Source organism: Ostrea edulis, chromosome 10 (assembly GCF_947568905.1).
Source record: "Ostrea edulis chromosome 10, xbOstEdul1.1, whole genome shotgun sequence".
NCBI lineage: Eukaryota > Metazoa > Mollusca > Bivalvia > Ostreida > Ostreidae > Ostrea > Ostrea edulis.
Genome location: NC_079173.1, coordinates 615,447 through 643,223, shown reverse-complemented (window position 1 = coordinate 643,223; position 27,777 = coordinate 615,447). Strand labels below are relative to the sequence as shown.

The window sequence follows — 27,777 nt, the reverse complement described above, 5'->3', positions numbered from 1 at the left end:
GAAAGTTATAGAACATACTATTTTTTTTATATCAGTTATAACACCCGAAAACGGGGGCAAAAATCATCTTCGCTTACCATGGGTTTTGGGTCGATTCTGCTCTTCGTAGGCTGAACACTTTGCTATCGAAGATGGAAATTTTCTTTAAAATGCCTAGATTGTCCGCTTGCATAAACATGTATTACGGTGGTAAAAAAAAAGTCTAGTAAATCCAATGAAGTTGTAGTAATATAGATTTTATATTTATTTCATTTTTGACTGAGAGGGCGTTAGATAGCTAGGCACGTAACATCGGTTTAAAAAAGGGAGGGGGGGGGGGGCAGTCCTAACTCGCGCCAGCCGAATAATTTAACATGGAAAAAAGAGAAATTAAATATATCAGAATGAAATGGAATGGTTAATTAATAATAATAATATTGTACATTTAAGATTTGATTAAACTTCCCGTACCTGTATACAATTACTGGTGCTCTCTCTCTCTCTCTCTCTCTCTCTCTCTCTCTCTCTCTCTCTCTCTCAGTTATAGATTCAGTACTGTTGTATAGCGTGTATGAATAGAAGCAACTAAAATGCAAATCGTCAAATAATGTTGTCTATATATATTTGTGTGTGAACTAATTGCATTTGAAACCGATATTTTAAAACATCCTTACAGTAGACTTGGATGGGTCCATGTGGCGATCTATCCACTGCACACTTAAAGAAATTGAATTTGGGAGGGGGATTGGGACAGTTTGAGTGGATGAAAACCACCACCGCCACCACACACATGTACACAATTTTTAAGGTTTTGAAGATTGGACAATTTAAGCACAATTTCCTGTTGCTATTGTAGGCTGGATTATTAAATTAAGATATATTTATTGGCACAACACATGTCCAGTTTATTAATTGGCAAAACATATATAATGTAGCATTCAGTCCGTCTGTCATAATTTAATTTTACTTGTATCACGCAATTTGATTTGTTGAGCACGCTGAAAAAAATATTTGTTTATATTGTTTAAATGTAACTTGGCATTGGGACACACCTCCTTGACAACCAAGACGACACTATTTTTCCTTTTCTAATTTTATATTGGACAATGGAACACTGATACGTTGATAGGCCTTCGAACTAGGCCATGAAATTGAAAATCAACGGAATCAAACATGCACAATTTATAAATGCTGTACTGTCTTACCCCCCCCCCCCCCCCCAACCCCCCAAACAAAAAACAAAACGCACAGTCTTTGTTTACAAGTAAAGTTACATAAAAATAGAAAATAAAAAACTCATGACATGTACAACGATATCATATGTGAAATCAAAACAAAACAAAACCAGTATATCGAGTATTTTCATATGGGGTTACTTGATCCGCCTATCGAAGCATAAAATGCGTCATGAATATCTTATAACAGATGACGTCATGTCTCATCGATAACATGTGGATCGCTATCTATGAATTGCTTACATAATTTACTGTCGGATTTAACTGGCGGCAATGCTGCATGCTATGGTAAGTCATGTAGTTTAAATCTGTTATTTTGAATTCCTTTTTGCCTGACCAGGTCATGCTAATATTCAGCCCGAAACTTGGATGTACTGTAAATCAAAGAAGGACTTTCTCCCAATGTACGTAAAGTTAGGTTAAATAAAACAGTTATTTCGAATGTTGACAGTCTAAAGCTGCGTAGTAACACTTTTGTAAAATAAATAGAGCAAAAATTATTCGATATGATATCAGTACCATACAAGAATACTTGCGTGAAGCCTGAATATTTTCCGATATCCCAAAGTGAAAGAAGACGCCGCGCTATGTTCATTTCAGTCACTAGGCCTAACAGTTTCGGTAACTGTGGTTTCGTTCAATGATAATGTTTATGATAATAATGTAAAACTACCAAAATTGTACACAGTTTTTAAGCAACGATGCAATGAAGATGTATTGTGAACGACTTTAAAAGATGAAAACAACTAGGTATTGAAAATGAACATCTATAGTAAAAGGGCAAAACAAGTTGCAACCGAAAACTATTATTAGGTGAGGGAATTTCCCTTGCTTTAAAAATAAACACCGAACTAAAATGACCTATGTACATATACATGACACGAAATAAAAAACGTAGTTTCCTTCTCCATAAGATACTTAAACCAGCCATATTTTCTGTAAAATTCAAGTTTACCACCACTAGCGCATTATAACCGTAATATTTTTCAGCAACAGTGTTTCCGAAGGTTCGTCGGACCGTCGGACAAGTCCGGTAAAAATAGACTCGGTCCGGTAAAAGTTAGAATCGTGACGGACCAAATGTCCGGTAATGTAGAGGCAATGAAAACTGGGAGAATAATGATAAATGAATAAAATAAAATTGAAATTCAAAACATGTTCATCTTTTCCATGGATTCCTAAAATGGTTTTCAAAAAGTGTCGTTGTTATCGTACTCCAACACGGGATCGTCGCTTCTAAATATATCGGGTTCGACATTTACATACAGTATTTTAGTTCCGGTATAAACCGTGAAATGTTGGGACTGAAATTTGTTGAGGGTGCTATACCAGGAAAAAAACTAAAGCTTAGCAATCCCGATTCAACGAAAAACAACAAGAATTACGAGGCGAAAAGACCTCCACGAAAATTTAACCCAAAATGGAAGGAGGGGCGATCATGGCTGACTTACAACGACGAGAAAAGTGCAATGACTTGTTCAGTGTGTGTCGAGCGTTATGCTTCAAAGTCAGGTTCCAATCGTACCCCAACTGGAATAAGCTCAAACTTAAAAGGTCAGAACACCTTTTTAGACGGATGCACAAATTTCAGAGTGACTGCTGTGGTCGACCACGAGTCCAGCGTTGCTCATAAAAAGGCCATAGAATTTCAAAATGCGTCTGCTAAGACAGGGTCGGATATTTTGACCAACACTTCTGCCGGCAAAGCTTTACAGTCGTTAAGAAAAGCTGAAAAAGACAGACTTGTTTTTTTATTTCGAAATGCTCATGCTGTTATGAAGCACAATCGGCCAATGCGTGACTACACATGGTTGTGTTCATTGGATCAAGTTAAAGGTAAAGTACATGTAAATTTTTATATTATATGCTGGTCTTACGTCTAAAAAATCTCTAGAACTTGTGTTTTCTTGTTATGAAATATCAACCTAAAATAGCTTATGTAATATTATATCTTTAAGGTATTGATCTAGGCGGCACATATATCAACGACAAAGCTGCCATTGAATTTGTGAAGTCAATAGCTGCTACCGAGAGAGACAACACTGTAGATTTTCTCAGCAAAGTCAACTTTTTCTCTATCATGATGGACGGATCAACTGACATCAGTGGTGATGAACAGGAGGCACTTTATTTGCGGTTCTCCTTGCATGGAAAAGTCACAGAGAGATTCCTAGCAATTGGAACACCAAATAGCACCTGTGCAGTTGACTTGGAATCCTTTTTGATGAAGGTGTTTACTGATTGCAGGATTGATAAAGGTACATCTTTTTGAAGGTAGTGGTACATGTCTATGTTATTGTTGAAATTACATATATATGCTCTGTCACAATATGCAGTGACTAATCTGAAATCACTACGTAAATTATGCATAACATTCAAATATCTAAAAGAAAAGGAATTTAGTTCATTCAGTCAGTCCTGCCACTATTTCAGCAGAGACATGACGAAACGAAAGTTAATAATTAAATTTTATCAAAAAACAATGTATAGAATTAGAAACATGATAACATTTGGTTGCAATTACTATTTACAGCAAAACTGGTTGGAATGGGGAGTGATGGGGCCTCAAACATGGTGGGGAAAAAAGGAGGACTCTCTGCTCTGTTGAAAAACAACATTAACGATGAACTTGTTAATGTCCATTGCTTTGCGCATAGACTTGAACTGGCGTTCAGGGATGTACTCAAAAAAAGCAAACTGTACGATAGACTTATGACGTTACTGATAGGTCTGTACTATTTTTACACAAAACAGTACAAAAACAAGCGGGGGCTACTTGATGCTATCAGAGCTTTAAATGTGAAGGGTGTGGTGCCTACAAAGGTGACCGGAACACGTTGGCTAGCCCATTTGTTCCGTGGGATGAACAACATGATGCGTACTTTCCAAGCATATGAGGCACATCTCTGTAGCCTGAGCCACAAGAATCCTAAAGCAGAGGGCCTGGCAAAGATCTTGTTGAGGAAAGACCTTGTGTGCTTTGTTCTTTTTCTCCAGGTTTGTACTTTATAGAATAAATCAAACATTAGTCCGACAATTGGTAGATATGGTAACTATTCAAGAAATCAAATGTCTCATAATTACGACAATAACTGAGAGCTGATAAATTCTTTAAATTAAACTGTATCAAACATCATCATACATGCATAAAGCAAATCTCCACATTCCATCATCTTCATGTGTGTTGTCATCAAATTTTATTAACAGGAAGCTTTAGAACCTCTCATGAGACTGTCGCTTAAACTGCAAAAAACAGAATCCACTGTGGCTGATAGTGTTATTTGGGCAGAATCCACCATAGAGTTGTTGGAAGAGTTCAAGACCAGGTAAGACTCACTGAAGTGTTAACACTCTGAATCATTCATGTAAATTTTATGTATAAAATAAAATCAATCTCATTTGTCTCTTTAAATAATACTGAGATGCATGTGAAAAATGTTTTGCTTTGCTTCTTAATCAAAAAGCAATAACATAAGTAGATCAAAAATTACTTTGTCATTTAGGGACCTTAAAAGTGTTTCCGAAATTATGGAAGCAGGCACATATGAGGGCATTACTCTGCGGGGTAATACACCTTCGTTGTCATACAAGAATGAAATTCTTAGTGGGCTCATAGATGCACTGAAAGAGAGATTTGAGTTGGGCGTTTCTGAAACGAATGTTATGAACTCAACAAGAATTCTGCACTTTAAGAATTGGCCAACAGTTGAAAGTCCAGATTTAGGAGGTTATATCAACAAACTTTGTTAAAGTTCTTTGTTGATGTTTTGTTTTAGTTGACACGTTTTGGTTTTATTCAATTAATCATAAATGTTACTGCTTCTGTGTTATTCATATGAATGTGTTTGTCTGTTTACAAATTAATGTAGACTGTAGTGTAAAAGACTTTATATTCTTCAACATACGCATTCAATTGATATGAAATCAAGTTATTAAGTAAACTGGTAAGATATGGTTGTTCTGATAAAGTGCGATTCGCATTATGATGATCATATACTTTATAATTATGTACATTATTTACAATAACAATGACACAATATATGCTGTAATAGTATTGTGTGACTCTGTAATTTTAATATTCACTTATTGACTTAACCATTTGGCATCACCATGTACAAATAAAAGACCTCTGATTTATTATTGTTTATTTCATTTCAGTCTTTGCTGAAACAGAAATAATGACCATTGCCAACCATTACAGCAAAACTCTTCTAAGAGCCATACCAGATTTTTCTGTTCAGGAGACCATGAATGAGCTCAGGCTTTTCAAGAAAATTCTCTACAGAAAGTAGGTTCCTATCCCAGTGGTGATATTAAAACTAAATATCATAATGTTATGACTGGTATGCCAAAATAAAATTTCAGTATCATCATAAATTAATCAATATAATTACAGACATGGAAGTAAAGTTCAGGAATTGAAATGGTGTGATGCTCATGATCCTGAGTTTCCAATGCTGATGGCCGTGATTGAGCTTCTAGGATGCATTCCCCCTACAAGCGTCAGCTGTGAGACTACTTTTTCTCACATGAAACTTGTTAAGACAAGTAGACGAACACGCCTTCAAACCTCTACCCTCAACGATATTCTCATGGTCAAACTTCAAAGTCCACGAGTTACAGAATTTGACCCTACGTCATCTATTGACAAATGGCTGGTAATTCAAATTTAGTATTGAATGACATAATTTGCATTATCAAATTAAAGAAACAATATTTGAATATACATGAATTAATTGATTTTTTTTTTCTCTCAAAACAACTTTGTCAAGTGATGGAATTTCATACTAGCTGATACAAATGCATTATTCTCTATTTGTTATCAGTTGCTTCACATTTTCTACCACAGTCCTTAGCTCTGAAGCCACGTCTGCCAAACTACCAGAGGGCAAAGAAAGCTGGTCAGTCCACCAATGTGATTGATGTGGGATCCTCCATTGACATCACTGAACTTCAAGGTTGGTAAACTTAAATCCCCCTCCCCCCAATTTCTTTCTAATCTCTCAATATTGAAAAGCTTATTTTTTCCCCTAGATTTGTCAGAAAACACAGACATAAATAACATTCCTGAGAGCATGGACAAAGACACAACTGATTCTGAAGCTGATGAATTTCAAGGTATGTATAGTAATTTCGCATATAATTTTATGATTTTTGACAATATTCATAAGTATCACAAGTCAAATTTAATAACAACTACACTACAATTTATTAATTTCCAGGCTCAGCAGAAAACGCAGTTATGGACAACGACGACATGTTTGCTCTAGAAGAAATTTATGAGTCCAAGGATGATGACGAAAACGATCATTATTGTGATGAATTTCGAGATGAACATGATAATTGGGCATTGATGTTTGAGCTAGTTAGAGATTAAATAATAAATATTGGTGCACTGTCAGTTTTTGTTTATTTGTATATGACTTTCGTTCGGTCTGGTAAATCATCATTCGGTCTGGTAAAAACAGAAATTTTACCAGACCGAATGACTGGTAATATAATTTAGACCTTCGCGAACACTGCAGCAATCCGGAATATCGTTTTTTTTAAAAATAAAAATAGAGCTCATAACTCGCCCTAAAATATTTTTGCATTTATGGTCAATTGAAAAGGTGTATATTATAAAAATACTTTAAATATTTTGGGCGAGATGAAACCAGTATGACAAAACCTTTACAAAATAACCAGTTTTTGGTGGAAAATGACAGAAATACGGTACCATATCCGGTTCTAGTATGTATACAGCTTTAGTTGTGCTCCTATTTTTAAAATCTAACATGTTTTTTTAAGCCCCGGATTCTGATACATATTTATAACACCAATACTCCTATTCAACACTTACTTTCATTTTTATATATTTTAAAGGCCATAATATGGGGTTTGTGGCTCTGGTCCTTTGAAAATTTTAGGGGGGGGGGGGGGGGGCGCGCCGGCTATTCCCCCTCTAAACTAAATCCGCCATTGACTTGGCATTACCATGTTTGTAGTTTTAATTGATAAAACGAATTAATAAAATGGTCAGTTTTGGACTCAAGCCTTCAGAAGTCCCTGCCTTGCATGAGTAGAACCGACACCTGTAATTACACTCGTGGATGTATTGTCTACATGTTAACGTGATTTAGGACGAACAGTCTGATTTCGGATTGAGAAAAGCAGCCAATTAAATAGTACAAGTGTGTTACACCCTAAATCGTCGCTCCATCCCAAATCGTTGCTGACATTTGGGATGACATTTCACCGACGATTTTAAGACACTATTGCACTATCATTAGGGGCGACGATTTTGGGATGTCCTAAATCGTCGGCCGCCAATTTCTAGGATGAATTACACAGAAGTTATTTCATTATACTCTCTCTTATAGGGGGGGGGGGGGGGGTACATAAGTTTCGCTTGGTCTGTTTGTCTGTCTGTCCTCACTCATATCTTTAGTGTTTGTTCACTTATTGGGCTAAAATTTTGTATGTAGATTACAGGTGACCCTCTGACATGCCTCCCCAAAATTTATGGAAAGAGAGCGAATAGGCGTAATCAGTAATATAAGGCGACTAGATAGGGAGTTCAACTGAGTGCAGTTTTGAGTGCGGGCCGATAGGGAGTTCAACTGAGTGCAGTTTTGAGTGTAGTTTGGAGTGCGGGGTTTTATAGAGGGGGTCAAGCAGTTGGCCAGGTGGCCGGGGCCACCTGGCGCGGTCAAGCGGGGTTGGCGCGGTTAAGCTGGGCCGGTGGGGAGAGGTGGTGCTGTGTAGCAGGCGAGGTGTTGGGGGGATAGCGTGTGAGCGTTTTGTATTCCTGGTGTATTCCTTTATGTGAAATTTTCAAATAAAAAGAATTAAAGAACAATTAAAAGTTTACACATTTATTCAATGAACAATTAAAAGTTTACACAAACACATTTATCAAATGAACAATTTACACATAATTTACGAACCTCGTCTAACAGCTGACAGAAAATAGATAGGCGTCAGGTTTCATTTCTCGGAAACACGGATATTTTGTAAACAATGAGCTCAGATATTCCGAGTGATGTTTTCAAGGAGGTCCGCTCTCTCTCGTTATATAACGACGCTCTCGCCAGTTCGCTTCACTGGTGACCCAGTAACGTTTAGAAGATTGAAAATTAGAACATGCCAGGTTTCGTTTTCATTTCGCGGAAACGCGGGTATTTTGTAAACAATGAGCTCAGCTACGGAATTCGGTTAACATGCACAGAGTTTATGGATATGTTCACTATATTGTGTGGTTTGAGTCAGATCTTTCTGCATTAGGCCTTTGTATTGAATCTTATGTGATTGATTTTTTTTTTTTTTTGGATTTTTTACTCGGGAATGATTCACTCATAAGGCGACGTCATTACTGCCCGTGAAGGACTGCAAAATCTAGGCCTATGCTCGGCGCTTACGGCCTTTGAGCAGGGAGGGATCTTTATCGTCCCACACCTGGTGTGACACGGAACCTCGGTTTTTGCGATCTCATCCGAAAGAACACCCCATATTTAGACGCCTCTGACCACAAGCAAGGGGTACTGAGGACCTATTCTAACCCGGATCGCATATAGTTTTACGCTATATATTTAAAAATAATTCATTTTTACTCTAAAAGTACTTTGGACATCAACACTATTATGGCTATAGCAGAACAGTTTTATAGTATATAAAAACAACTATGATATCTGTGCACTTCGCACCTTATGAGATCACAACGAAAAAGTACGTCACGACGTACATCTTACAATTCATGTCTATATGTTGTCGTTATATTGATAGGCGTTATCAAGTAAAGTTGCCGTCTAACCTATACATAAGCTGTATACGTGAAAAATTTTCTTGTCAAATAATATATTATTTCAATTTCGCATCAAATCACTCAACATTTTTATATTTGCGCGAAGGTCATAATATATATTGTGACCTTGAAATCGCCCCTCTATTTTCTCCCGATCATCACTACGTTATGTAAGGAAATATAATTTACATAATTATTGCGAGCAGCGTGTAAAGGGGTAACGATATGCGGTGTATGGTGGTGTATATATATTTATATTCCTTTTACCAAAGGAAGAGTTAGGACACAATTCTGACAAATAAACCCCCCCCCCCCCTTTCTGCATCTGATTATTTCTAGCATACTCTTGAAAATGGAAAGAAAAAAAAGATTATCTTGCATTAGCTGCATTTTAAATTTCCCTTTATCGGAGCACTTGGTCTCTCTATAGATCTGGGGTTTTACTATATCAACTATAGGAAGTCTCATAATTGTTCATGAAAAAGTGAAGATAATGAACAATCTTATAATGATTACACAATTGAGAGTAGGGTAAACACGGATCCTTGTTAAAGTAAATATGAGTGGTGGCAACTGCGGTGCCAGTAGTCGTGTTCATGAGAATGTGAGGGTTGGTATGTGGTCCAAATTTGGTGGTATATGGTGTTAGTGAAAATTTGGTTGTCAGTGTGTGGTGTTAACGAAAATGTGAGCGGTGTTATGGTGGTCAAACATGCAAACTAATAAAACTAAATCAATCTCTTTAATTAATATTATGGAAAGAAATGCAAAATTAAGGACCTATATAGATAATAGTGTGAGTAGTGTTAAAGAAACCCAAAGTCAAGGGAACTGGTGTGCCGATAGTGGGGAGTAGGTGTTATTTAGCGTATAAGCGGTAGTGTGTGGTGTACAAGTGGTGGTATGTGGTGTTTATAAAATGTGGGTGGTAGTATGGTGGTGACACACAATCTAATATTGGTAGATCAATCTCTTTCATTAATATTGTTATGCTAAGAAATACATAACTTGGGACCTAAATGGGTAGTGGTGTGAGTTATGTTAAAGACGATGCAAGTGATGGCATGTGGTGTGCCAGTAGTGGTATACTGTTGGTGGTATGGGGTGTATAGGTGTTGGTATGTGGTGTTTGAGTATTGGTATGTGGTGGTATGTGGTGTATAGATGGTGTATGAGTGGTGGTATGTGGTGTATATGTGATGGTATGTGGTGTTAATGGAAATGCGAGTGGTGGTATGGTGGTGTTAATGGAAATATGCATGGTAGTATGATGGTAATACATGCAAACTAATAACGGCAGATCTATCTCTTTCGTTGATATTGATATGTAAAACTATCAATTCTCAAACCTGTATAGGTAGTGGTGTGAGTAATGTTAAAGAAGATGTAAGTGATGGCATCTGGTGTGCCAGTAGTGGTGTACAGGTGGTGGTATGGGTTGTATAGGTGGTGGTATGTGGTGTATAGGTGGTGGTAAGTGGTGTATGAGTGGTGGTATGTGGTGTATAGGTGGTGGTATGTGGTGTTAATGGAAATGTGAGTGGTGGTATGGTAGTGTTAATGGAAATAAGCATGGTAGTATGATGGTAATACATGCAAACTAATAACGGTAGATCTATCTCTTTCGTTGATATTGATATGTAAAACTATCAATTCTCAGACCTGTATAGGTAGTGGTGTGAGTAATGTTAAAGAAGATGTAAGTGATGGCATCTGATGTGCCAGTAGTGGTGTACAGGTGGTGGTATGTGGTGTATAGGTGGTGGTAAGTGGTGTATGAGTGGTGGTATGTGGTGTATGGGTGGTGTTAATGCAAATGTGAGTGGTAGTATGGTGGTGTTAATGGAAATGTGTGTGTGGTAGTATGATGGTGATACATGCAAAGTAATAACGGTAGATCTATCTCTTTTGTTGATATTGATATGTAAAACTATCAATTCTCAAACCTGTATAGGTAGTGGTGTGATTGGTGTAGAAAAAAAACGGTGTTAAAACACAAGTGTTAGCATCTGATGTGGCATTAACTGTGTGTAAATGGTGTTTATGGAAATGTGAATGGTGGTACGTGGTGTATAAGTGGTGGTATGTGATGTTAATGAAAATAATGGTTGTGGTATGTGGTGTTAACGAAAGTGTAGGTAGGGTGTATGTGTGATGTTAACGAAAGTGTGGATGGTAGTAGTTGGCTGGTTATTTCACGTCTTCCGAGAAATTTTCACCCTTATTATACACCACTTGTGGATGAAGTCCTATGCTTGGTGGTTATTACCCCTAGTAGTGAGGGCTCTTTAGCGTGCAAACGCCTACCGCCATACGGTCTTTTGAAAGACCCGTAAATGCGGTGCATTTGGAGGACCAATCACTACCAATGTTTACGTCTTAGGTGGGCGATGGCATGAGGATTCGAATTCATGAACTTCCGGTTAGGAAGCTTTTAAGCGAACGCTCTACCATTGAGCAATGCGACCGGTAATTGCGTGGTGGTGGTGGTAGTGGTGGTGGAAGTATATAAAGAACCTAAAAGCCAGGAATTATTCATTCACTTTTATGCATTCGAGCAGTTAACATGATTGAGTGCTCAGAGTGTCATGCTTTATTTTCCCGCAAAGATGCCATGATGCGTCATAAAAGACTAAAACACGGGGACAGCGATGAGGAAGAGGATATTGACATGAGTGACGTCTCTCCAACACAGAGTGTTGGAGAGACGAGAATATCGAGAGGAAGAGAATATCGTCTTTCGCCAAATGGCACATAAAGCGCGAAAACATATTGCCGGAGAGTGGCAGAAGAGATACGAGAAATACTTGAACCAAAATATGTCAGAAAAGAAAACTAGTAAGAAAGCAGACGAAAAGACCAAAGGAGAAACTTACCAACAGTTTAGAAAACTGTTTGAGCAGTTCCTTTACGATCAGTATCAGTTGCAAGAAGACACAACGCATGAACAGGTGACGGACGCCATCGATGAATTTGTGTCCGACAATCATGGATTAAAGAAATCCATTAAGATGGCTCTTCGCAAACACAAATATTTACTTGAATCTTACCTAGATAAGTATGACAATGATGAAGACGAGGAGGAGGAAGATGAGGAGGAAGAGGAAGACCAACCGATGCGATAGAATCACACCTCTGTATAACGAGAAACACTGTCTTTAAAAACTGAATTCATTCAAATATTGACCTGCATCTACTTGAAAGAAAAAGCTACATCAAATGACATTTTTCATCTGAAATATGCAATAAATAAAAGTTGTAAACCTGCAAAAATGTGTGATTTTTTATAACATGGGTATTACGAAGCGGCAAAAACCGAGGTTCCGTGTCACACCAGGTGTGGGACGATAAAGATCGCCTCCCTGCTCAATGGCCATAAGAGCCGAGCATAGGCCTAAATTTTGCAACCCTTCACCGGCAGTGATGACGTCTCCATATGAGTGAAATATTCAATATTAAATTCGGTCGCCATCTTGGCTTCGTCTCCGAAACGAGGGATGTTTTCGAGGAGGTCCGCGCTCTGTCGTTATATAACGACGTTCTCGCCAGTTCGCTTCACTGGTAATCCAGGAGCAACAACACGATTTTAAGAACAAGAATAACAATGTCGAGAAGTAGAATGATTTTTGACACCGTGGCGGGGATCAGATACCGGCTACAACTCGTTAGCGAGCGGAACGATGGTGGGGAGTGGGCAATCACGAACACCCGGGAATTGGCGCAGTTTAGCCCCCTGGATACCTTGGGGGTTGTGGAGCTCGTCAACCAAGTGCGGCGACGTTACGAGCGCCCTGGACGGGGCCGCACCCGCCGTAGGACAGCTCGTATGTCCACTACCCCCAGACGTCGCCCCCAGCCAACAGACACCTCACCGCAACCCGGACCCTCGGAACAGCGCTCGCCATCGATACTGGAGGGGTACTCGCCCTCATCGATGTCCCCACAGCCGCCCACTAGCCCGAGGGCGAGCCTGGACGAAGTGGTGCCCCAAACACCGACACCCCCATCAACGCCGGCGAGACCACGGGCACGACGTCACGGTGCCGTTCGTCTGCTGCCACTCCACACAACACCGGCATCACCAGGACCGCCAACAGAACACGAGACCGTCGTCCCGGGGTGGGCAGATCGAGTCCCATCGATCTGGTTTACCTGCCCCATCTGTCTGCAAGACGCCAAACACTCACAGCTAGAGTGTAGCCACTGCAAACAACGATCAGTGTGCTGCGAGTGTGTGGTCCAGCTGGAGGGAGGTCGATACAGGCGGTGCCCCCTCTGCCGATTCATCGGCGTCTAGAAAGGCAGAGTATAAACCTCACGGCCCTTTTAAGGGCCACCCACATCTTTTGAAAAGATGCTGTTTATCACAATGATTGAGAAACGTACACAAATTAACACCAGTTGCACTTTATTAACTACCAAACACATGATTATGTTTTGATGACAATATACACTTGTTTATCATACCTATAAGCAAAGTCTTGAATAAATTGTCTGTAACGGGTGGAATTTCCCGCTAAGCCACACCCAATCTTATAAGGGAAGGCTAAAGTCTTGTACGACAAACTGCCCAATTCACGTAAACGTTGTTGAAACCATAGTTCTTTGTCGGCAATACTTTTGACTTAACCCATGAGGTTTTACCGTTAAACAATTACAATGGTGTACAATCGCATTCACGGATATACTCAGTAAACCACCCTGCACATAAGTCACACTATACATATTATTTTGGAATGACAATATACACTTTTTTTTAATTCTTTTTTTTTTATTAATCGTATAGAGGAGGCCAGGAACTCCCCGATCGAGGGTCGTTTTAGGAATTGCTAGTCTTTGCGCCAGGGCCAAATTATTACGGCGAGCAATATTTCCATTTGTCAATAAATTATATTGTTGCACAATAGCATCCACCGACATAGAAAAAATATCTTCTTCCACATAAGTCACGCTCATGATGTGTTTTTGTTGAGTGTCGATGCTACAGCTTTCGTTTTTATAAGTCACACTTACGAGGTGTGTTTGATGAGTGTCAATCACGAGGGTTTCTTTGTCAAAGGTTCGGGGGTCTATCGAAAGTGGCATTAAAATATGATAAAATGGGTTTTTCTCTATCGATCTAACTATCATTGGGGTTTCTACTGCCTCACAGACGTGAGAAATGAATCATTAAAGAGGTCGAGAAGAAACATATCGAGCCTCGACTCGAACTCTTTGACCTCTGTTTCTTTGAAAACTATGCGACCTAGCATAATAAAATTAAGTTTAATCAATTCCGCGTCTCGGAATCGATCAGATAGAATCTCCAATTCAGAGAAATTGAATGTGTAGAAAAAGAAAATGAGAAAAAACTCTCTTCTCGAAAGCACAAATTCAGCATTTCTCGGTCGCCATCTTGCCTTCGTCTCCGAAGCGCAGGATCTTTTCGAGGAGGTCCGCGCTCTCTCGTTATATACCGGCGCTCTCGCCAGTTCGCTTCACTGGTAATCCAGCAAGGTTTAAGAAGATTTTAAGAAGTTTGAAGAAGATGAGCTATTCCCGCCTAGCGAGAATTCCGCTGCGCCCCATGCCTGGGCTGAGGACCCCCATGACCCCGCCCATTACTAACCACAACGTGGTCCCACCAGAGGACTGGGAGGCGGAGGTTGAGTTGGACCAGCGGCCCCCGGGGACCACCATGCCGGTAATGAGGACCCCCATGACCCCGCCCATTACTAACCACAACGTGGTGCCTGAACACCTCCGGGAGGACTGGGAGGCGGAGCTCCGTCTAGTGGAGCGGCCCCCGGGTAGAATTGTTTTCAGACCAGATGGGGAGTACGAGTGGCACTTCTTCCACGAAGGAGTGCCAGACGCCCCTAAGCAGCCTCTCAAGAAGAGGCACCGCCGCCGCCAGAACAAGCCCGCCACCCAGTAAGAGGGGTAAACAACCTCATAGACAGTGTGGGGGACTTTGATAGTCCCCCCTCCGGCCCTTTTAAGGGCCACCCACATCATTTGAAAAGATACTGTATATCACAATGCTTGAGAAACGTACAAAAACTAAGTGGTAGTGTGTGGTGTACAAGTTGTGGTGAGTGGTGTATCAGTGGTGGTATGTGGCGTTAATGGAAATGTGAGTGGTAGTATGGTGTTGTTAATGGAAATGGGCGTAAAATGCTTCTAATGCAGGATACTCTTTTTTTTTCATTTTCAAGAGTATGCTAGAAATAATCAGATGCGGAAAGGGGGGTTTCTTTATGTGTCAGAATTGTGTCCTAACTCTTCCTTTGGTAAAAGGAATATAAATATATATACACCACCATACACCGTATATCGTTACCCCTTTACACGCTGCTCGCAATAATTATGTAGAATTAGATTTCCTTACATAACGTAGTGATGATCGGGAGAAAATAGAGGGGCGATTTCAAGGTCACAATATATATTATGACCTTCGCGCAAATATAAAAATGTTGAGTGATTTGATGCGAAATTGAAATAATATATTATTTGACAAGAAAAATTCTCACGTATACAGCTTATGTATAGGTTAGACGGCAACTTTACTTGATAACGCCTATCAATATAACGACAACATATAGACATGAATTGTAAGATGTACGTCGTGACGTACTTTTTCGTTGTGATCTCATAAGGTGCGAAGTGCACAGATATCATAGTTGTTTTTATATACTATAAAACTGTTCTGCTATAGCCATAATAGTGTTGATGTCCAAAGTACTTTTAGAGTAAAAATGAATTATTTTTAAATATATAGCGTAAAACTATATGCGATCCGGGTTAGAATAGGTCCTCAGTACCCCTTGCTTGTCGTCAGAGGCGTCTAAATATGGGGTGTTCTTTCGGATGAGATCGCAAAAACCGAGGTTCCGTGTCACACCAGGTGTGGGAAGATAAAGATCCCTCCCTGCTCAAAGGCCGTAAGCGCCGAGCATAGGCCTAGATTTTGCAGTCCTTCACGGGCAGTAATGACGTCGCCTTATGAGTGAATCATTCCCGAGTAAAAAATAAAAACAAAAATAAAAAAAAATCAATCACATAAGATTCAATACAAATGCCTAATGCAGAAAGATCTGACTTAAACCACACAATATAGTGAACATATCCATAAACTCTGTGCATGTTAACCGAATTCCGTAGCTGAGCTCATTGTTTACAAAATACCCGCGTTTCCGCGAAATGAAAACGAAACCTGGCATGTTCTAATTTTCAATCTTCTAAACGTTACTGGGTCACCAGTGAAACGAACTGGCGAGAGCATCGTTATATAACGAGAGAGAGCGGACCTCCTTGAAAACATCCCTCGGAATATCTGAGCTCATTGTTTACAAAATATCCGCGTTTCCGAGAAATGAAACCTGACGCCTATCTATTTTCTGTCAGCTGTTAGACGAGGTCCGTAAATTATGTGTAAATTGTTCATTTGATAAATGTGTTTGTGTAAACTTTTAATTGTTCATTGAATAAATGTGTAAACTTTTAATTGTTCTTTAATTCTTTTTATTTGAAAATTTCACATAAAGGAATACACCAGGAATACAAAACGCTCACACGCTATTCCCCCAACACCTCGCCTGCTACACAGCACCACCTCTCCCCACCGGCCCAGCTTGACCGCGCCAGGTGGCCCCGGCCACCTGGCCAACTGCTTGACCCCCTCTATAAAACCCCGCACTCCAAAGTACACTCAAAACTGCACTCAGTTGAACTCCCTATCGGCCCGCACTCAAAACTGCACTCAGTTGAACTCCCTATCTAGTCGCCTTATACTACTGTAATCTAATACAATCTGATGTCACTAACAAATCTGCGGTGAACAAGACCTAACAACCACGTGATCAGCAGAATGACCCTACAGCAAAAGGCAAAATGGTTTATTGTCGGACATCTCTCTCTCTCTCTCTCTCTCTCTCTCTCTCTCTCTCTCTCTCTCTCTCTGACTGAACGAAAAACAATCGTATAGACAACAATGGCGCCGTCACCACCAACAACAAATATAACTCTTTCAATATTAACAACACCACTACTAACCAAAACAATGATAAATACTGTGATCATAATAAATGTTTTTCTTTTTTTAAATATACAACAGAACAAGTAAAAGTCGATAGAAGATTAGAATGCCTTACATAAAAAGTCTAGATAACCTTTTGTGGTTATAGCTGGACCATAAAAGAAGAAGAACGAGGAGGAGTGGAGAAGAAGGAGTCAACAGACAGGGCCAGTTTGTATGTAAACGATGTTTTCAAATACATGTAGTTGCTCTAGCGTGTTATTCCTCCTTAAACTTCTCTGGTGTGTTATTCTTCCTTAAATTTCTCTGTGTGTTATTCCTCCTTAAACTTCTCTGTGTGTTATTCCTCCTTAAACTTCTCTGGTCTGTTGTTCTACATTAAAGGATTTTTACCACGATTTTTAATGTAATTAAAATCAGAAGGAGTAACCTTAATAAAGCACGTTTCTGCTGTTATATTGTTTCGTTACTCCCAATAATTGATACAAGCATGCATTTTATCTGCATATATTCAAAGCTTGCGCTTCTCAAATCATCACTAATGAGCTATCTAGTCACGTGATACGTCATGACGCCATACGTGTCAGCTATGTATATGTGTGTGAATAGATTCTATTGAAAGTCATAAATTATACAGAATGGATAATTAATGTTCCGACATCGATGACATCCCATTAGTATTTAAGATTCCGCCATACATATTTGAACCTGCCGCTGAACCAAATCTTAAAGAAATTCCCTCAGCAAACATTTATATTAGCCTAATACTACATCGACATTGACCACTCGGACGGAGATCCCGCCAGGGGTGTAGCTTCGTTAGGCTCAAGTAGGCACGTGCCTACACATTTTTTTCCCTTTATTTTCAAAACACATTTTTGGCCATAAATGTCTGCAAAATAAACATATATATTTCTAGTATTTAAAATCGGATATAAAATTATTCTGTCGGACCTTTTCTTTTTATAACGTATTCTACATAATCTTTATATATATTTTTTTAAACTTTAGTGATCACAATGACTCGCTCTCGAACTTAACAGTTTAAAATTTCCAAAAGTTGTGCAATATTTAATGTCTATTGCAATCATTTTGATGCTCAGAGTAGTGCAAACGAGTCCTAATATTTCAAAAATTTTCTCGTGGTATCCCATGGGGATCCGGGTTAGAAAAGGTCATCAATATCCCTTGCTTGTCGTAAGAGGTGACTAAATGGGGCGGTCCTTTGGATGAGACCGCAAAAACCAGGTCCCGTGTCACAGTAGGTATGGCAAGATAAAGATCCCTCCCTGCTCAATGGCCATAAGCGCCGAGCATAGGCCTAAATTTTGCAGCTCTTCACCGGCAGTGGTGACGTCTCCATATTAGTGAAATATTCTCGAGAGGGACGTCAAACAATATTTAATCAATCGAGGATTACCCCGCGACCCACCCCCAGCGAGAAGGGGCCACCCCCTCCTGTACCTAACCCTGCAGCGCATCGCGTCTCGGTTTAGTTTCTTTAGTTTCACCACACGTGCCTACACATTGAAACAGTCCTAGCTACGCCCCTGCCCGCTCACAGAAGGGAAACTTTTGGTAAATATCTGAATGACACATTTCGTTTGCAAACATTTTAACTATGTTCCTCTGTAGATCATGTTATTTTTAAAGCATTAGACGTCTGTATATGTAGAGTGTTAGCAGGCGCGGATCCAGAATTTTTTTCCAGGGGGGGGGGAACCTTTTCACAAAATCGAACCCGTGATATAACTCATTTTTCTTATAAATCGTTATATTGTAAATTTTTTTTATCTTTGCAACTTCCAGGGGGAGGGGGGGGGGGGGTCCGGACCCCCCGACCCCCCTTTAGATCCACGCATGATTAGCCAATGCTGATCTAATTAAAATCAATTCTTCTCTAACCGTTACACTGGAGAAGGTAGAAAAGATTTGCTTTTAATTAAATTGATGCATTGACCTACAATGTGTCGAAGGAAACAGTCGATTTACCGATATTGATTTAATTTATAATTTTATTTTTCAAAGGGGAAGGGGGAGGCAACCGGCTTTTACAATTACCAATCTGATGAAAATCTATCGACTTCTTAAACCGTGCAGTGTGTGTTTAAGAGGGCGGGAAAGAGAGGAGGGAGATGGGGCCAATAGGCCTTTCCGAAAACGTGAGTTATCTCTCTTTGTATTCTTACATTTAGTGTGAATATGACAACTTCCGGGTAGTAACACACTCAGACTGCGCATATATTATAAGAGTTATCTATTAGTATGGGTGTTGTTCAAAATCGTAAACAGTTGAAATCATTTGTACGAGATAGTAAGAAAATGTTAATGGAAACAAAAACGAATTTCTTGATCGAGTCGGCTGTGATTTTTCGGAGTGGGGGTGGGGGTTGTCATGTATTGTGTATTCGACAGTCAGTCGACTGTTATCCGGATTTATATTGTTTATGTTGTTGGTTCTAAAAGTAGAATAAAGGAGTTTGAGTTCCGGTTATTATGGCGTCTGCTTGACGAACACGACATGGTGTCAGAATGTGAAAAAAATCACGTCTACGATAAGCCATCGAAAGTTATTTCGTGAATATTCTTTGACATAAACACTCAAAGAAAACAGATGGAGTCTCTTACTGGTGCGACGCCAAAGGTGGACTGGGAAAGTGGTGACCTGCCGGGAACATGGAAAAAATTCAAAGCACACACGGAATTTATGTTCAATGGACCACTGAAAGATAAAACAGAGGAAGAAAAATGCAGTTACCTCATGATCTGGGTTGGCGAAAAAGGTAGGGATATCTACAGCACTTGGCACATTACTAATGAGGAACGAAAGAAATTAGAAACGTACTACACAAAATTCCAGGCCTACTTTCAACCGAAAAGTAACAAAATATTCTCACGCTACAAATTCAACTGTAGGACACAGCAAGAAAATGAAACATGTGAGGAATTCTTAACAGCATTGAAAGTTCTAGTTAAGGACTGTGGTTACGCTAATTCAGAAGAAATGCTGAGAGATAGGATAGTGTTCGGAGTGCGTTCAGCGAAAATTAGAGAAAAACTGATTACTACCGGAAGTGATTTGTCATTAAATCAAGCAATAGACATAGCGAATTTATATGAACTCTCTAGAGCTCAACTGAAAACTATGAGTGAGGACAGTAAAGGCGACCTCGTAGGAAACGAAGTGAACCGTATCACAACAAACTACAAAGGAAAGCAGTCAGATTTTCCGAAATGCAGACAGTGTGGAAATAGGAAACACGAAGCCGGAGAAAGGTGTGTCGCAATTGGGAAAACATGTTCTAGTTGTGGTAAGAGAAACCATTTTGCGCGAGTATGTGAATCTAGTGTGAAAACAAAGCGAAGTGAACCAGGTGCTTTCAGAGGAAATTCGCGTGGGAAATATTATGGAAAGCAATCAAGGAGACAAAAGAATCGTCCAGTGAATATGATTCAAGAAACTGATTCTGATGACAATGACTTAGATGATGGAAATTATTTTTTCATGGGAATGATTGATGCTGATATCAACACGATAGAAAATTGGACTACGTCATTGAGAGTAGGAGACACAGATGTACAGTTTCTCATGGACACAGGTGCAAAGTGTAACGTGATTACCAGAGACACTTATCGAAGGCTTAAAATCACAACAGCACTGGAGAAAGCGGAGGCGTTACTGAAATCATATTCAGGACACAAAATCACAGCTGATGGTATGCTCACCATTCCACTGAAATGCAATGGTCAAACTCATTCTATGAAATTCTACATAGTCGACAGAAATGCGCCAAACATCTTGGGAGCAGATGCTTGTCACAAACTGGACTTGGTGAGACCGATGAACGCTATTTCGTCGAAAACTGAAATCGTCAAGGACAACCTTCAGACCACAGGAAGTGACATTTTGAGTGAACCTCAATATGCAGAACTATTTGAAGGATTGGGATGCCTACCCGGGAAGTATTCCATTAAGTTAGATCCATCGGTTACGCCTACTATACACCCACCTCGCAAGGTACCGATTTCGCTGAAGGACAAAGTGTACGAAGAACTCCAGAGAATGGAAGAACTGGGAGTTATCGAACGTCAAACAGAACCTACACCATGGGTAAACAGCATGACAGTTGTGAACAAAGGATCCAAAATTCGAATCTGTATTGACCCTCGAGATCTAAACAATGCCATACAGCGTGAACACTTCCCGTTGAAAACCGTTGAGGATGTGATCGAGAACATGTCTCAAGCAAAGTACTTCACAAAGCTGGATGCCGTAAGTGGTTTTTGGCAAATCCAACTAGATGAGCAAAGTTCCAGACTTTGTACATTCAACTCACCATTTGGACGTTTCCGATTTAAGCGGATGCCCTTTGGTATTAAGTCAGCGTCCGAGGTATTCCAGAAAATCATGTCACAAATGCTGGAAGATATTTCCGGTGCGGAAGTCATCATTGATGATATTTTAGTATGGGGATCTTCGATTGAAGAGCACGATCAGCGTTTACGCAGAGTGTTGCAACGCGCTAAAGAGTACAACCTGAAACTCAGCAAACAAAAGTGTGAGGTACGAAAAACTGAAGTGAAGTATGTAGGACAAGTACTCACCCAGAAAGGAGTAAAACCGGATCCAGAAAAAGTCCGTGCCATCTCCATGATGCAGAAACCAGAAAATCGACAGGAACTATTAACATTCTTAGGACTTGTTCAGTACCTTGGAAAATTTCTTCCGAGACTATCAGATGTCAGTGCTCCACTACGGAAGTTGACTGAAACAGCAGCAGGATCTGAATGGAACTGGAACAAGGAACAGGAAGTCAGTTTCAAAACCATTAAGGCAATGATTATAGAAGCTCCAGTTTTGGCATACTATGACCCAAAACAACCATTGACGCTCTCTGTGGACGCTAGTTCTAAAGGACTTGGTGCTACTATCTTACAGCAGGGTAGACCCATCGCGTACGCCTCAAGAGCACTCACAGCGGCCCAAAGGAACTACGCACAAATAGAGAAGGAAACCTTAGCAGTGGTATTTGGATGTCATAAGTTTCACCATTACATCTATGGAAGACAGATAACTGTGGAATCAGATCATAAACCATTGGAGTCAATATTTCGTAAACCGCTCTTAGCAGCTCCTATGCGTTTACAAAGACTACTTCTTGCAGTCCAGAAATATGACTTAAAGATAGAATACAAACATGGGAAACTCATGTTTATCGCTGATGCTTTGAGTCGCCACTACCTAGATGAAACTACAGAAGAACTGGTACCCGAAGTTGATGTCAATAGCATCACGCTTAACCAACATCTACCAATGTCGAAAGACCGCTATACCGAATTTCAACAAGAAACACTACGTGATTCTACTTTGCAACAGCTTCTACACACAGTATTGTCAGGTTGGCCTGAAGCCAAGCAAAACTTGCAATCGACTCTTATTCCGTATTGGTCATTTCGTGATGAGATATCACATGCGGATGGACTACTGTTCAAAGGCAGTAAACTCTTGATTCCGAAGTCGATGCAACAGAAAATGTTGGACTTAGTGCATGAATCACATCTCGGAATAGTGAAATGCAAGAGCCGAGCGCGAGAGTGTATGTACTGGCCAGGTATGGCAGCACAGATTGAGGACAAAGTTTCAAAGTGTCATATTTGTGCAGAAGTACAGAATTCAAATCCTAAGGAACCAATGATATGTACAGAGTTGCCGGACCGTCCATGGTCCAAGATCGCGTCCGACATATTTGCATACCAGCAAAATCATTACATAATTGCGGTCGATTACTACTCTAAGTGGCCGGAGATCAAGATTCTAAAGGACTTGTCATCATGTCAAGTTGTGAACTCGCTCAAAAGCATGTATTCAAAATATGGAATCCCGGATGAACTAGTATCCGACAATGGTCCGCAGTATACAAGCAAGGAGTTCAAGGATTTCACAAAGGAATATGGATTCACCCACACCACATCAAGTCCGTTGTATCCAAAATCAAATGGACAAGCGGAGAGGATGGTACAAACCGTCAAACGGATTCTCAAGAAAAACAAAGATCCGTACATAGCACTAATGGATTACCGTAACACGGAAATTCAAGGACTAGGAAAATCACCAGCACAGATGTTTCTAGGACGTCGTCTGAAAACAAAATTACCGACAACGGCAAAACTTTTGCGTTCCATGAACAATGACACTAATGAGAAATTGAAATCTAGACAGCTAAACTTTAAAAGATTTCACGACAGGAATGCAACCAAGAACCTACCAGATCTGCAAGCAGGAGACCGTGTAATGTTGAAAGTACAAAATTCGTGGAAACATGCCAACATCGAGTCAAAACATCACCAACCGAAATCGTTTATCGTGTCATGTGAAGGAAAGCAATACCGTCGCAACCGAAGCAGTATGAAACAAACAAAATCGATTAAAGAAACATCCGAAGTCGAAGGATTTGACTTTCAGCTTCCCGACAGTGTTTCTCAACAGATTCCAGGAACTACTCGTCCGAACAGCGACAATGCTAGTGAACATCCGAACTGTGACCGCAAAACCGAACAAGCTCGATGTACCCGTCCAAAACAAACTCTATCGTTTCCAACTCCACCGCAAGAACTGAACAAAACGCGATCGGGACGTACTATCAAAGCTCCTGGCAAATACGCAGACTATGTTATGCAGACAGTTTAATGTGAATTATCATTTCTTGTGAAACGGGCATAATTGTCATGGACATTCTTAAATGTCATGTAGTTCATTTGCAGCTTTCTTGTATGTGTTAAGTGACTTATTGATTCAGAACTTTTTCATTACTTGTATTGAGTTTACTTGATTTCTTTGAATTTGAAAAGAGAGGATGTCATGTATTGTGTATTCGACAGTCAGTCGACTGTTATCCGGATTTATATTGTTTATGTTGTTGGTTCTAAAAGTAGAATAAAGGAGTTTGAGTTCCGGTTATTATGGCGTCTGCTTGACGAACACGACAGGGGTGGCTAAAAACGCAGACATTCATTTGTTTACGTATGTTTCCAATAACGACTGACATAATTATTTTGTATGGAATCAGAACAGAATTTCTGATTCTCAAGAGATGATGGCATCTCATCAACTCAAAGCTCGAGTTTTTACGAGGATCGACACGTGCAAAGATCTTGCATAACATGCCCCCCCCCCTTTTTCCAAAAAAAAAAAATCAATTAAATTAGGAAATCAACACTCTCATTGTTTTATCAGGGCTAAAATTATTCCACCACTACCAATCGATTCTTTCAAAAATAAACCAGATTGCAATGTTTGGGTAACTTTCTCCAAAGTACCTGGACATGCTCATTCTGTGTGCAAATCATTTGTACACTGCAGCATGAGGCTGGAATTGTTTTAAAATATCAACTGATATGTTTAAAATGCAGAAAAATAGGTAATTAAATATTTTTTTAAAAATTAATTTTATTCAATATTGCTCGATTGATATAAATTATTTTTCATAGACCTGTGTGATCCGAGGGGTGGGGGGGTGTTGCCATATTCTCAAATGTACTGTTTGGGGGGAGGTAAGTTTAACCCCCAATAGAATGCTTTTGACGTCTCTCTATCTTCCCTCTTTTATTCGTTTTAGCCCCCTTGAAATGTAAGTGATTATATATAGGCACGTATCGTGTCATAACAGAAATTGCAATGACAGATTTAGATCCCCCTTTTCGCCACAAATTTACAAAATAATTTGAGTAAAACTTCAAATATTTTACCCCAAATGGCTGTATTTACAGGTGCACACTCTTGCCAACTATAAATTCAGGGCGTTCAATTACTAGTATAAGTTATTTTATTTTCAAAACAATTGTATGTGTAAATGTCAGTTTAAAGATGGTTTCTGACGACGAAGCATTTATGGTTATACTTGTATTTGAAACTGTATAAAATTTGTGGGCAGACAGCTGGAAATCTGTCAGTGGCCTCTCACTTACAAGTACAGGCTGGGATAAATTTTATACTCGCCAATCAAAGAGATGGACTTTTTCAAAATCCAGAGGTGTCAGTCCGACATACCTAAACGTACATCGTAACAGAACTTTTATCGCTGAATGTACTACATTGATATTGAACAAGTAACCTCTGATATTTTACTATAAATCTGATTGTATTGAAACACGGGCTAAAGATCCTGAGGAAATGTATGCAATATATAATATATACTAATTTCAGTCATAAAACACGTGAAATCCTGGAAAGTGGGAGGGGGAAGGGTAGTTAGAATAATCTAACTGCGCCTCATGACAGGCCCGCTGTAGGAAATTGCATCACTTTAACGATAGAACATTCTATTGGAAAGGGGGGGGGGGTCATCCTCTACTTACAACATTAATTTTCTATTATTTCTACATGCAAAGTTGGTTATTTTCACGTGTATGAAGTAAACTTATGCATTGGGATTTTTTTTTATTAACGTTAACATATTGGCGTGATTACTGTAAAATTATACGGCAATATATTTGTGGCCTTCTGCAATGTTGATAATGACGCTTCTCGAATATACTACCCGGAAGTCTTACACTACTCTTACGCAAGCGTACTACGTCCCGGATCAAGGAAAGATAACTCATGTTTTCGGATTGGCCTATAGTCGTAACCTCTACCTTATAATCGTCCCTCTCATTACTTTAAAAAAATAATGGGGGGGGGGGGTGGCGGTCTGTCATTCATTATATTGTTGCAATTTTAATTTTCTCACTATGTTGGCACGCACAGTCATTTTTTAAAATAAAGCCGCCGTATTTCAGCATTTTTGACGATTATTAACTGGCATTTTTTCGACTTTATCATTTTCTTACTATTTTAGTCGGGGGAGGGGGGTAGGGATAGTCTGATAGACCGTGTAGTCATTTCGTAAATGGGGGGGGGGGGGGGTAAATCGTTGAATATGGAATCAAAGAAATGAAAGAACTTTACATATATATAAAAAGTGTATGCTACACAGAAATTTCTGTGGGTGCCAGACCCGCGGCGACTTCAATGATTACCACAATACCTGGTAGGCTATAAGAGTTCTCAAACTGAAGGCAGTCTCTGATTATGTCCAGTCTGAAGGACAACGAGCCTATTAATTTGTAAACAGAAATGTCGATATCAGGAATTAAATGGGTTAGAATGCAATATGTAAGTTCGTCATTGAAGATGGTTTTCCGTTGGTTTGAAGTATTTCTAAATTTAGTTCTAAGCTCACAAAATTTCTCCAACTTGCCTCATTGGTAAAAGTAAAGAAACTTTTCTTTTTGTGCTGATTATCACAGCTGTATACTGTACAACACAATATAATGGGACTTGTAACTGTTGAATCTCTCCATTTTGTATCAATAGCCTGCTGTATGTGCTGTTCACAACTTGTTTACTGTGGATTTACAGTAAGTGTGAACGAGACATATCGGCAAGTACAAGACGTGCTTCAGATAGTTCATTGGAAAGTCCCCGAGTGATTTTAAAGACCGCTTTTGATAGGTCGGTTAAATTAAAGGTAGGCGGTCCTAAGTATTTGACATTATATTTTATCACGCCTCAGACAAAATTGTTGAAATCTAATTGGTCAGATCTTGGTCACATGACGCCGTGAAAAAAACCGTATCATGCGAGTAAAATCCGTATTGGGCGAGTAATTTTATTTATCGTCGGGTTCGACTTGCAGCCGTGTCAAAAGTAAAGACATTTGACTAAGTTGTATGATATAGACCCCTACATATACAGTTAGAGGTCTTCGACGTGATAAATTCGTTACACAGTTAGTTAGTGACCTGATACGGAAAAATACATGGTGTGAAAAGAAAACCCGTGTACCGATACGGGTTTTCTTTTCACATCATGTATTTTTCCGTATCAGGTCACTAACTAACTGTGTAACTAATAATCTCGTGCCTAACAAGTGTAAGTTTCAATATTTGATTTCAGTGTAAATTGCACCGTACGTAGCGTGAAATTCAATATCGGTTTTGATTTGACAACGGAGATTTGAGATTACGTTAATAAAATGTCTTGTAAAGTTTATCTTATATATACTAGATATCTGCATGTATAAAAGTGATGGGATATCTTATAAAGAAAAAATATAAAATGTCTAATAAAAGATACAAGATATCTCGTAAACTTTAGAAGATATAACTTTTATCAGATACCTTATAAATTTCATCTTTTAAACAGGAATAACCGTGTTATACTTATAATCCATAGCAGTATCAATAGGTATGGGAGGGGGAATACAGGGTGAAAAAGGCGAGCTCGGATATGTAAAGAAAAGGCAGGATAGCAATATCCCAGAATTCAAATAGTGTTGAACATTGAAAAGAAAAGAAAAAGACGGGATCGAAAATGCTGCGGGAAAAGGCAGGATCCGCAGTTGCCTCTATATCCCAATAAAACTTGAAAGGTTACTCCCTTAAATTCCTGTAGATACTTGTCAGTTTTAAGTGATCAGAAATTTCAGTACATGTTTCTATAGGCGATTTTGTCCGTTTAATAACAATGCTTTTGTTTTGGTGTCTCTTTCACATTCGCAGTTTCCATATCGTTATTTTAAAATAAATCTCTCAGAGGATATTTTCGAAATCTTGTAAAGCATTGGAAAAGATCGATGTCGGAAAAATTTCTAAATTCAAATAGTTAGGGGGAAGAGGGGGTAAAAACTCGTAGGTTTCTGCCATCCGACATCGATTACACGTCAGTGGGGAAAAAAGACAACTGACTTTAAAACAAAATAATAATACATTTTAATAAACGT

The 27,777-nt window shown here is 39.3% G+C and overlaps 2 protein-coding genes across 3 annotated transcripts; both read left to right on the top strand.

The window, feature by feature from the left end:
- Window positions 1–2,211: 2,211 nt before the first annotated feature.
- Window positions 2,212–6,615, top strand: LOC125652415 (zinc finger protein 862-like). 2 transcript variants are annotated; one of them, XM_056151624.1, is made up of 6 exons: window positions 4,069–4,540; window positions 5,373–5,502; window positions 5,611–5,872; window positions 6,064–6,172; window positions 6,249–6,332; window positions 6,437–6,615. In XM_056151624.1, exons 2-6 carry the CDS (start codon window positions 5,393–5,395, stop codon window positions 6,589–6,591), a joined length of 720 nt encoding a protein of 239 aa, XP_056007599.1. In that variant the 5' UTR covers window positions 4,069–4,540; window positions 5,373–5,392; the 3' UTR covers window positions 6,592–6,615. The 2 variants fall into 2 exon arrangements, with proteins under 2 accessions (XP_048737567.2, XP_056007599.1); XM_048881610.2 differs by lacking the exons at window positions 5,611–5,872; window positions 6,064–6,172; window positions 6,249–6,332; window positions 6,437–6,615 and adding exons at window positions 2,212–3,050; window positions 3,173–3,472 and having other exon boundaries at window positions 3,748–4,211; window positions 4,422–4,540.
- Window positions 6,616–19,628: 13,013 nt separating this feature from the next.
- On the top strand, window positions 19,629–23,702 carry LOC130051097 (uncharacterized protein K02A2.6-like). The gene has a single exon (XM_056152440.1). It carries the CDS (start codon window positions 19,629–19,631, stop codon window positions 23,700–23,702), a length of 4,074 nt encoding a protein of 1,357 aa, XP_056008415.1.
- The last annotated feature ends 4,075 nt before the right edge of the window (window positions 23,703–27,777 follow it).